This window comes from Pan paniscus, chromosome 21, assembly GCF_029289425.2.
Source record: "Pan paniscus chromosome 21, NHGRI_mPanPan1-v2.0_pri, whole genome shotgun sequence".
Classification (NCBI taxonomy): Eukaryota; Metazoa; Chordata; class Mammalia; order Primates; family Hominidae; genus Pan; species Pan paniscus.
The window spans coordinates 62,139,432-62,151,598 of NC_073270.2; the positions used below are offsets into that span (position 1 = coordinate 62,139,432).

The 12,167-nt window shown below is 41.4% G+C and overlaps 1 protein-coding gene across 4 annotated transcripts; it reads left to right on the forward strand.

Moving 5' to 3' along the window:
• The first annotated feature begins 7 nt into the window (after positions 1 to 7).
• On the forward strand, positions 8 to 11,949 carry CSTF1 (cleavage stimulation factor subunit 1). 4 transcript variants are annotated; one of them, XM_003806147.5, is made up of 6 exons: positions 8 to 194; positions 3,230 to 3,430; positions 4,906 to 5,183; positions 5,343 to 5,540; positions 6,667 to 7,057; positions 11,157 to 11,949. In XM_003806147.5, the coding sequence occupies exons 2-6, from the start codon at positions 3,262 to 3,264 to the stop codon at positions 11,414 to 11,416; spliced, it is 1,296 nt and encodes a 431-aa protein (XP_003806195.1). In that variant the 5' UTR covers positions 8 to 194; positions 3,230 to 3,261; the 3' UTR covers positions 11,417 to 11,949. The 4 variants fall into 4 exon arrangements, with proteins under 4 accessions (XP_003806195.1, XP_003806194.1, XP_063457159.1 ...); XM_003806146.6 differs by having other exon boundaries at positions 35 to 369; XM_063601089.1 differs by having other exon boundaries at positions 41 to 113.
• Positions 11,950 to 12,167: the final 218 nt, after the last annotated feature.

The following is a 12,167-nucleotide window of genomic DNA, read 5'->3' on the forward strand; positions in this document are numbered from 1 at the left end:
ATCGCGCGCAGGCGCACTTGCTCCCTAAGACCCCGGAAGTGGTGGAGCCAACGGCCAGCCAGACCCGTGGCAGTCCCAGCCCCAGGGGGCTCTCCGCGGTCGGCCATTTATCGGTGAGGCAACAGCCCCTTGACGTCAAGCTTGACGCATTGGAGATAAAGTCCGAGGAGGTGAACTAACCTTTGAACGTGCCAGTAAGTAAGATGGCGAGAAAAGCAAGAGAGCGTGGGACCGATCGATAGCGCAGCGGTCGGCTTGGCGCCCTTTCAGCGTGCGCAGTGAACGTGCGCTCGGAGCGGTAGATTGGGCAGGATTCGCGCCTCCATTTTTCCAGGAGAGAGCGGGATACCGAGAGAACCGGACCAGCTGGTACTGGGGCACGGGGAGAGTAGCTGGTGCGGTCGGCTGGGGCGTTTAGAGAAAACCACAGAAACGACTGGGGCGAGACTGGAAAAGTCGAGAGTTAGCAAGGTGGCATGCGCCTCTACTTTGTGTTTCCTAAGTTGCCCGGCTTGGCCTGCACCCCCTCCTCTTCTCGAAGGGCCTCGCTTCCATTCCCACCCAGTCCTTAGTTCGCCTCTGCATCCAGATGGTCGCGGCGCATATAGTGAGGGGGCGTCTGTGTTCTAGCCTTTCCAACTGCGATGTATCCGGTCCTGGATCGGGTTCTTGTCCTCGTGTGCTCACCTGCAAATTGGGGATAATTAGGCTTCTGTTTACCTGGCGAGTGAACGTTCTGTGGGAGTTGAGAAGTTAGGGCTGGGCCACTTAAAATATATATATATATATATATATATATATATATATATATATATATATATACACACAGACATACACACACACACACATACACATATATATACACACATGTGTGTGTGTGTGTGTGTGTGTGTGTATGTACACCCGGGATGTGCTCAGCAGAAGTGAAGAGACCGGATAGAACAGTGGTGTAGGGGAGCCAAAAATGGCTTCCCTCCATCCTTCCAGGTACCTTATTAGGACTAAGAGTTAAATTCACATAAGACGAATTAACAGATTACTGCAGGGTAAACAGGATGTGCATGTAAAGCATTGAGCTGGCATACGGAAATTATTCGAGTCATATTAACCCAACATTAGCAGTAGAATCTCTCATCAACTTTTCTTTGCCAGACTACCCACTTGTGATTTTCATTCTTTATTGGTACTTAAGAATCTCCCATTTTTTTCGGGTAACTGAACATTGTCCATGGGAGAAAAACGATATTTAATTACGTCACAGGAGTCCCACAAAATACGAGACTAAGAAGTTGAAGTCAGATGATTAAAGCCTACATGGCATCCTGAGCTACTGAAAGGAATGAATAGAGGATTGGGGGCGGGGGGCGGGGAGCAGCTCTAACACAAGTTATGGGACGGTGAACGGAGGAAATGTATGGTGAATCAAGTTTGTTATGCAGACAGAATAGGTGATCTTCTGGGTGGTGTCAGCCTCTAATCTCTCATGTGATCCGAGTTAATCTTCCCTGGTTTATAAGGATTCGTGACAATTGTATTTTTGGAGGGTCAGACTTTAGGCAGGTAAGGAAAGCACAGGGAAAGCCTCTTCCCGCCTGCTGTTCTCCAGGTGCCCACAGTTCAAGGTAATCAGCCCGCCAAAGCATCTCGTTTTGGGCTGGCATTTCCTGAACTCCTTCAGTGGTTAAGCTCAGGGATCTGGAGTTGGCAATTCTGGTGTGCTTTAACCTTGGACAAGTAACTCAGCCACTTTTTACCTTGAGTAGGTGTCCTGACCTCCTTGAACCCATTTCATCATCTTTATTTCTGTCCCAGGATTTTCTACTCAAGCATAGACCTACTATGTTCATGTACTACTTCATATACTTGAATACATTGAATGATTTTATTCAGTGAACTGATGCTTACAAAGTCCTTAGCATGACGGTATCTGGCATGCAGGAAGTGCTTAATGTTATTGGTTATTATTAACACCATCAGTGTCATACAGTGTGTAAGAAATCAGGCTCTGGGCCAGGCGCAGTGGCTCGCGCCCGTAATCCCAGCACTTTGGGAGGCGGAGGCAGGCAGATCACCTAAGGTCAGGAGTTTCGAGACCAGCCTGGCCAATATGGTGAAACCCCGTCTCTACTAAAAATACAAAAATTAGCCTGGTGTGGTGGCGGGCGCCTGTAGTCTTAGCTACTCGGGAGGCTGAGACAGGAGAATAGCTTGAACCCAGGAGGCGGAGGTTGCAGTGAGCCGAGATCGCACCACTGCCCTCCAGCCTGGGTGACAGAGCGAGACTCCGTCTCAAAAAGAAAAAAGAAATCAGGCTCTGAGGTCACTTTTATTCTTTATTGCTGTCCCCAGACACCTGTAGCCTTTTAATCTTGGTCCAAACATACACATACATAAAGGCATTGATTTTTGGTAAGCAAATTACCATGTTCAACAGTTGGAGTTCTTTTTTGAATAAGCCAGAAACCATTTACAGTTTTTTGTCTCTTAAGACTGAAGGAAAACTTAGACACTTGTAAGTCAGTGCATGCACAATCCTTCCAGATTTTTACTGGTTTTTTTTTTTTTTTCATTTTTATTGTTTTGACCTTGATTGGCAATATTTTATTGGGCAGCTCACCTTTGAGCCTTTCTAACGCATTTAACTCGGTTGAGTTTTTGTAGTACAGTTGCTTTTTTTGCTTCATATTTTGATTTACTGTCTAATTAGATTATATAATTACAGTAACAAGCTCAGTTGCCTTAAAACAGGTTTTGAGAATGAACATAAAAGATTAGTAAACATACAGCTCAGCTAGTGGAACCAGCAGTCTAGGTCTTGACAAAATAGCAGCTGTCTTGCATATTGCAGGTACCAGTCAATGTTTAATTAACAGAAGAAATGGAAGATTCTGGGATAGCAATAAAGAACAAAAATCATAGGTAGCTAGTTTGGTGGAGAAGAAAAGTTGGTGAGAGATTGTACCGTAAACATTGGCTAACATGACTTGAACAATTTCTGTATGCCAGGCACTGTGCTCAGGGCTTTATATGCACCACTGTGTTTAACTTCCAGTAACTTAACAGCTGAAGAACCTCAGGCTTAGAGAAATGAGGTCACTGACCAAAGATAATGCAGCTAGTAGAGATGGGATTTGAGTCCTGCAAGATTAAGTCTGACCAAAGAGTCCTATGTTGCTTCTGTGATTTACTAGAGCCTGTACCCTTCACCGTCCATTTTCCATTTTTGCAGCTGGCAGGGAAACTGTCTTCCTTTTCTCCAAGATGTACAGAACCAAAGTGGGCTTGAAGGACCGCCAGCAGCTCTACAAGCTGATCATTAGCCAGCTGCTATATGACGGCTACATCAGCATCGCCAATGGCCTCATCAATGAAATCAAGCCTCAGTCTGTGTGTGCACCCTCGGAGCAGCTCCTGCATCTCATCAAACTAGGTAGATTGTGAACACAAATCCATACGTCCCATGGCAAGGTTTTAGATGTTTTCATATGGCAGAATTTTTCAAGATTATTCTTGTTTTGTTTCAGTACCTAGTATGAGCCGGGTACTTCAGTAAGTAAGTAGTTCAGTGTGAGTTCAGGAAGTAGCTCAGTAAGTAAGGGGTAAGCAAAGTTCAGATTATGAAGACCTTAAGCTGGTTCTGGCCTGAGGGTCTTTGTACACATTATCTGGAACACTCTGTCAGACATATTACTGACTTCCTTCAGATTTTACATCAAATGTCATCTGAGTTCTCTTAAGCCCTAAAATAATCCAACCCTTTCGTGCATTTTCCCAGTTACCCTGCCATAGCGATCCCATTTGTTTTATAATGGTTGTTTTGAAATTTCCTTTATCATTTGGGCTGTTTCCCATAGGATCCTTACCTCCACACTTCCCACCTACTGCTGCCCCCTTGTCAAAAAAGACTACAAGTTGAGTAAGGATCATGACCTTGTATTATTCAGCATGGAGCCTACCTGGCTAATAATAGAAAGCACTCAATAAAATATTGAATTACCAAACATGTTAATACCCTTTGACTTGGCAGTGCCAATTGTGAGCATTTCTCCTGGGGAAATAAAATGGACAAACTGCAATGCCAACAACATGGAATTAGCTGTAAATTTTTAAATATCCATAAAAGTGAATACTATAACATAATTGTATAGATGAATATTTATTAGCCAAGATACACTTTTGTTCTGCTTGATTAAGTGAACAAGTGAGTCACAACATGTTACACAGCATTGCTCTATTACTGTTTTGAAAAATAAAACAGCCGTGCATGGGGAAGGATCCCTAAGAATTTATACCAATACGTTAGCAGTTATTATCTCTGGGTGGTAAAATTCAAGGTCATTTTTATTTTCTTGTTTATCCATAGTGTTAATTTTTCCTCTACTAATCAACATATTATTTGATTTGTCAAGTTATTTATAAATTTTAAATGCATATTCTTGATAAACCAGTTTTTTTAAAATAACAACTTTATTTCAAAAACATTTCACTAGCATTCATGTTAACAGTGGAGCTAACTTAACGAGCATCAGAGCTGCTAATATATCTCAACCCTAAAAATATTAAAATTTGGAATGGAAAAAAATGGATAATTTAACTACAGAACTGCTATTTTTTGAGTTTCTGTAGTTATAGATAAAGTAGTAAACTCTGGAGGCAAGAACCTGGGGAAATGACTTTGTCTATTGGAGCCTAACCTTCCAGCAACCCATGTGGCCTCACAGCGTGGTGAACTTTGAATAGCATGGGCAAAATACACAGTTTTGTAAAGTATTAGGTGTCACGCGACTCCAAGAAATAGGAAGTTGACACTGGTGAGCATCTTTCCAGTTTGGATCTAGAATTTTATCTTGGCCTTTTTAAAAAAAACACTTGTTTTGTTACGCCCTTAATTTTGATTTCTTTCAGGAATGGAAAATGATGATACCGCAGTTCAGTATGCAATTGGTCGTTCAGATACTGTTGCCCCTGGCACAGGGATTGACCTGGAATTTGATGCAGATGTTCAGACTATGTCCCCAGAGGCTTCTGAGTACGAAACATGCTATGTCACATCACATAAAGGACCATGCCGTGTAGCTACCTATAGTAGAGATGGACAGTTAATAGCTACTGGGTCTGCTGATGCTTCGATAAAGATACTTGACACAGAGAGGATGTTGGCCAAAAGTGCCATGCCAATAGAGGTAAAAATTCCAGTCACATACTTATTGATTGCCTTCTGTTTTTCATTTTTGGAAAAATGAGAGTATGGTTGAAACCAGCTTTAGTTTGCTACAGTTGTGGATTGTGCACTTGGATTCAGACACATTCTGTGCCTTGAGCGTCTCTTCTTGTTGGTCTAGGTCATGATGAATGAGACCGCACAACAAAATATGGAAAACCACCCAGTGATTCGAACTCTTTATGACCATGTGGATGAAGTCACGTGCCTCGCTTTCCACCCAACAGAACAGATCCTGGCTTCTGGTTCAAGGGATTATACTCTTAAATTATTTGATTATTCCAAACCATCAGCAAAAAGAGCCTTCAAATACATTCAGGTAGGAATCTTTAGAAAGGAGCTTTATATTTTTTCTTAAATACAATGAGCTATTATACAACTATTCTCTTTTTAAAAGTAGTCTCGGTGATCATCCTGTAAGATGCATACAGACCAGGATGCATGCCCGATGGCACATGGATCAGATTTTATTGGCACATAGATCACATGCTATCATGTACCTGCTCCCTCTGGCTGGTCAGAGTTTATAATCTGACCCTTTGGAGGGTTTGGAATCCATATCACTCTCTAAAGGTTGTAGATCCCTGTTATAAACAAAACATGACCAGCTTCACTAATATATAACTTAGAGGAATAAAAAAAAAATTTCATTTGAAAGTATTAAGTATTTCCTGGCAAGGTGACATTCGGTACCCTATTTTGAATATGCGTTGCAGAAATACTAATGTTTTAGTTGTGGCTTCTGTCTGTTTGATAATTAAACTAGGCTGGTTGCAGTGGCTCATGTCTGTAATCCCAGCACTTTGAGAAGCCAAAGTAGGAGGATCACTTGAGCCCAGAAGTTTATGGTCAGCCTGAGCAATGTAGTGAGACCTCATCTCTACAAAAAATTCTTTTAATCAGCTGGGCATGGTGGCACACGCCGATAGTCCCAGCTACTCAGGAGGCGGAGGCAAGGATGATCATTTGAGCCCAGGAGGTTGAGCCTGCAGTGAGCTGTGACCATGCCGCTGCACTCCAGCCTGGGCGACAGAGCAAGACCCTGTCTGAAAAAAATAATAATAAACTTAATTTTTCACTCAATATTTGCAGCCCTAGAGCAAATTAAAGAAGCTCTTAGGTACAAGTTGTACTTCAGTTAACCATGCATGAATGTGTCATTGTCTGATAATACTCCATCCTTAGTTTACTCGGTGTTCATTTGTAAATAATGAAGCTCACTTCTGTAGTTTTTGGAATAATATAACCAGTAAATATTTAGTTTTGGAAATCTATTCAAAAAATACTTTCATATGTTCCAGAAAGCACTTTTTTTCTTATGATACCTGTGTAATATCTAATAATTGTTTTATAGATTCTTTTCATCAGCCAGATATTTTCCACATTTCCTCTGGATTTAATTGTTCACCAGTTGGTCACTTGTGTTAATGTCTCTGTCCCAACAGGAAGCTGAAATGTTACGTTCCATCTCTTTTCATCCTTCTGGAGACTTTATACTTGTCGGAACTCAGCATCCTACTCTTCGCCTTTATGATATCAACACCTTTCAATGTTTTGTCTCTTGCAATCCTCAAGATCAACACACCGATGCTATATGTTCCGTTAATTACAATTCTAGTGCCAATATGTACGTAACTGGAAGCAAGGATGGCTGCATCAAATTATGGGATGGTGTTTCAAATCGATGCATCACGACTTTTGAGAAAGCACATGACGGTGCTGAAGTTTGTTCTGCCATTTTTTCCAAAAATTCTAAATACATTCTCTCAAGTGGAAAAGACTCTGTAGCTAAACTTTGGGAAATATCAACAGGACGAACACTGGTCAGATACACGGGTATGTGAGAAGTTGATGTTACTTAACATTTCTGTAGTGTTTACACTTTCCAGAACTCTCTTTTAGGACCTCACAATAGAGCAATACAATATCTATGCATTGAGCAAGGCAGATGTTACCCTTTCTTAGATAAGAGGAAACCAAGACTTACAGGTTAAGTCATTTAGCCAAGGCTACACGACTTGGAAATAGAACTGTGCTTTCTTTGCTCTTCTGAGCACCTCACACTGTGGACTAGGGCTGGATTCCATGCAAGTAACATTTGAGAACCTGGTGATCCATCTGTAGACTGGCCTGCCCTCTTCCCACAGAAATGTGAAAGCAATCCAGAGAAAAGTTTCCAATAGTAGATCTCAGTATTATTAATATATGCATTCACGAAAGAATGGCTGAGAGGGAAGATCTTATCCCATTCCTAAGAGAGCAGAGCTAGCCCGCAAAGGAAACCACATTAATTCTGAATGCAGATATAAAGTAGGCTCAGCAGACAGAAAAAAACTGCATCCATTGAATTCTCATTTATGTATGTTGGTCTCATTGGTAACAGTAGTGCCTGTGGAGTCTTTTTATAATAAAATCTATTTAAATTTATCCTATCACTCGTAGGGCCCAAGTCTGGTTATTTGATAATGAATGTTAAAACACTGTCTTCTGTTCCTTGTAGCAGCAAAGACTGTTGTTTGGTAGAAAACCTCCAGAAAATTTCTGATTGTTTCTTCCATTGTGAGATAAGTTTGTATCATACACTAAAATTGGCATGAGCATAACTCAAAAAAAATCACAAGAAAACAGTATTGGAAGGGACTGGACTGTGTTTAAGTTTGCATTGAAGAGTCAGTGACATCTGACCCACTAGGGGGCAGCATAACTTGCCTTAGATTTGTCTCATTGTAACCAAAGTTCCCTTCCCCAGCCATCTTTCTGGCTTCTGATACCACTAGCAAATCTTAGGAAGAGCCATTTTTATCATAATTCTTGGTGACTTCATTGAAACACTTGTATAAAGTTGTTCTGAAAAGTATTTATTATAAAGAACTACTTTATAATAGTTGTGTTTGTTGCAAAAAGAAGATACAAAAGTGATCAGGGTAAATGTGAAAGTACTCCCCCTATAGAAGTTATAACTATTTTAAGGAGTGTGCTGTATCTGGACAGATACACACCAGCCTACTGACAAGAGCTTATATATTTGCTCTAGGAATGTTTTGGGTGTTTTATAATAGTATGAGGTTGATTGGCTTGTTTTAGTGGGGAATAGCAGTGTGGTTTTTCAAAAATGTAATTATGCTGAATTTATGCACAGATTCCCCTTTTCCTTTTTTCTCATTTCACAGGTCAAGCCCCTGTCATGTCAGCATGTTAAGATTTCTGTTCCCAGTTTTAATAATTAGAATTTGGGCCGGGCACGGTGGCTCACACCTGTAATCCCAGCACTTTGGGAGGCTGAGGTGGGCAGATCACAAGGTCAGGAGTTCGAGACCAGCCTGGCCAATATGGTGAAACCCCGTCTCTACGAAAAATACAAAAATTAGCTGGGCTTGGTGGCCGGCACCTGTAGTCCCAGCTACTCAGGAGGCTGAGGCAGGAGAATAGCTTGAACTTGGGAGGCGGAGGTTGCAGTGAGCCGAGATTGCGCTGCTGTACTCCAGCCTGGGCGACAGAGTAAGACTCTGTCTCAAAAAATGATAATAATAATAATTAGTTAGAATTCAGAGGGTTTTTGAAATGATGAAAAGGGAAAAACTATCAAAACTTTAGAAATTGGGATGCAAAAAATTAAAAACAATACAAATAACATACAGGACTGGGGGAAAATAGTTATAGCATATATACAGATGTTAGACATTGAGTTAACATCCTTAATCTATAAAGAGAACTCAAATCAGAAAAAGATGAGTCCAAACTCGAGAAAAAAGGAGCCAAAGGACAGGGGGCTGCAGAAGAGAAAAACGGTCAGGAAATGTAAGAAAAGGTGGCCAGCCTTGCTGCAGACCCAAGAAATGAATATGGGGACCTGGTTTTGTTAATCAGATTTCAGGAGTCTTAAAGATTTATATTATCTACTATTGATAGAGATTTGGGGAAATCATATTTTGTTGGTCAGAGTCAGCTGGTAAAATATCTCAGCACAGTTTGGTGTCATATCAAAATGTTAAATACACGCTTTTTGACCCACTATATCTACTCTTAGAAATTCAACCTAAAGAGGTAATTGGGCAGACATGCACATGCCCATAAAAGGATGTGTGTCCCATCATCATTTGGCGTGGCTGAAAGTTAGAAACAGCATAGATGTCCAATAAGAAGCACTGAGGAAATCTGTTACGCATCCATGGACAACATACACCTTTAAAAATAAGTATGCGTGCTAACATGGGCTGAGCACTCGCACTCCAGAGCCTCCTGTGCATTCTCTTATTCTTAATCCTCACAGCCTTATGGGGTAGGTTCTGTAACTACTCCATGGAACAGATGAGAAAATTAAGGCTGAGGGATGTTAAGTAATTTGCCCAGGGTCACATTAGTGTTGAACCCACATCTGACCACACAGACTTTGTGTTTTTATCCACTAAGCTGTATTCTGTCTTTACAGATCTGCACTACATATGCTTGAATATTAATAGTATATGACAAATGCTCTGACTTAAAGAAGTTACAAATGAAGCCAGGGGCTGTGGCCCACACCTGTAATCCCAGCACTTTGGGAGGCCAAGGTGGGCAGATCATCTGTGGTCAGGAGTTTGAGACCAGCCTGGCCAACATGGTGAAACCCCGTCTCTACTAAAAATAAAAAAATTAGTTGAGTGTGGTGGCGTGTGCCTGTAATCCCAGCTACTCAGGAGGCTGAGGCAGGAGAATCTCTTGAACCCAGGAGGCGGAGGTTGCAGTGAGCCGAGATCACACCATTGCACTCCAGCCTGGGCAACAGAGTAAGACTCTATCTCAAAAAAAAAAAAGAGAGAGAATTTACAAGTGAGCACATAACACTTAGATATTTCGAAAGAGTATTCACCAAAGTATTGACTGTTACCTCTGATGGGTGCAATTATCAGGCAGTTTTTATTTTCCTTTTTATACTCTATTTGGTACTTTTAAACATTAAAATGTGTAATTTATAGTCATAAAAAGGCTTCCTTTTGGAAAGTAGATATTCATATACTTTGTCTCAGTAATTCTGTTTCTAGGAATTTACTCCTAAGGAAATAAAGCTTTCTGTACAAAGGATGTTCATTACAACATTACTTATAATTGATATAAACTAAATGTCAGGAAGTAAAAGAATTGTTAAGTAGGTGGGGCATGGTGGCTCACACCTGTAATCCCAGCACTTTGGGAGGCCGAAGCAGGTGGATCACAAGGTCAGGAGATAAAGACCATCCTGGCCAACCTGGTGAAACCCTGTCTCTACTAAAAATACAAAAATTGGCTGGGTGTGGTGGCGTGCGCCTGTAGTCCCAGCTACTTGGGAGGCTGAGGCGGGAGAATCGCTTGAACCCAGGAGGCAGAGGTTGCAGTGAGCCAGATCACGCCACTGCACTCCAGCCTGGCGACAGAGTGAGACTCTGTCTAAAAAAAAAAAAAAGATCACACACAAAAGAATTGTTAAGTAATGGGGCTTCTAAACATGAGGCACTTTGCATCTAGTAAAAAACATGGAAAAATGTACTCAACATAAAGTTGGTTAAAACTATAATAGAAAAATATAGTGGCACCAATTTTATATGTATTTTTAAAATGTGTTTTTTTATGCCTCGAAGTACATTAGGACAGTAACAGTATTGCTTCAGGTGATCTGGTGATCTCCTTTTTTTTTTTTCCTGATGCAGTCTTGCTCTTGCTCTGTTGCCTGTTGCCCAGACTGGTCTTGAACTCCTGGGCTCAAGCAGCCCTCCTTCCTCAGCCTCCCAAAGTACTGGGATTACAGACGTGAGCCACTGTGCCTGGTTTGATTTTCTTTTTTGTACTTTTTTAGAGTTTCTGAAAGTGTACAAGGTGTATCACTGCAACAGGTTTAAAATGCTTTTACATTGAATGCTAGAACGTTCTGAGGGTCTAAGATGTGGACTTAGAAAGCTATCCCTCTTGGTCTCTGTGGCAGGCGCGGGTTTAAGTGGACGCCAGGTGCACCGGACACAGGCTGTGTTTAACCACACCGAGGACTATGTGTTGCTGCCCGACGAGAGGACGATCAGTCTTTGCTGCTGGGACTCGAGGACAGCCGAGCGGAGAAACCTGCTGTCTTTGGGGCACAACAATATTGTACGCTGCATAGTGCACTCCCCCACCAACCCCGGCTTCATGACGTGCAGCGATGACTTCAGAGCGCGGTTTTGGTACCGGAGATCGACCACCGACTGAGCCACCTTCTCCGTAGGGCTCTTTCTCGAGACTCTACCCTCCTCCCCCACGTCCTGTCTCAGCTGCAGTCGTAAGTCCGTGCACCATCCTTGACAGTTTTGCTGCCACCTCTGTCCACATTCTTCTTGGATTTGTATAAAAGAATCTTTTTTTACCTTGATGTACAATCATGGTGGAAAAAGTTGGAAACACAGATCTGTGCAGTTCTACATTCACTGATTATTACAGTGCGATTTTCATCGGTTTTGTAAGTACAGGACTTGCCGTTTCTTTTGATCTCTTGATTGAAGGAGGATAGGGCATTAAAGTGCTTTTGACATGAGGAATTTTCATTTGGTTCTTTTGTCAACTTTCTTGCTTATTCTGCTGAACCCTCTGTGTATTTCCTTTCCAGGTATATTTGAACAGATAAGTAGGCATGCAGCTCTGAGACTCCAGAGTTTTATGCCATTATCAAAAGCATTTTCGAGAATCCCTCAATTCTATCCTGAAATGATGTTATTCTGATAATAAAGCTCAGCTCTGCAACTTTATTGTTACATATTTTTCACTTCTGTAAAATTAATGGCCAGTTTTTCCTGACAGTTTATAGGAACAGTATCTTTCAACATACTCCCTACATTATCCTTCAATATCTGCAATACTTGTCTTTAATAACTGTATTTCTGGTAAGATTATGATTTCATGAGAAACAATTGAAAATATATCCGATCTAATTAAATTAGGTCAGCCTGCTATTGCTCTCAGGTGT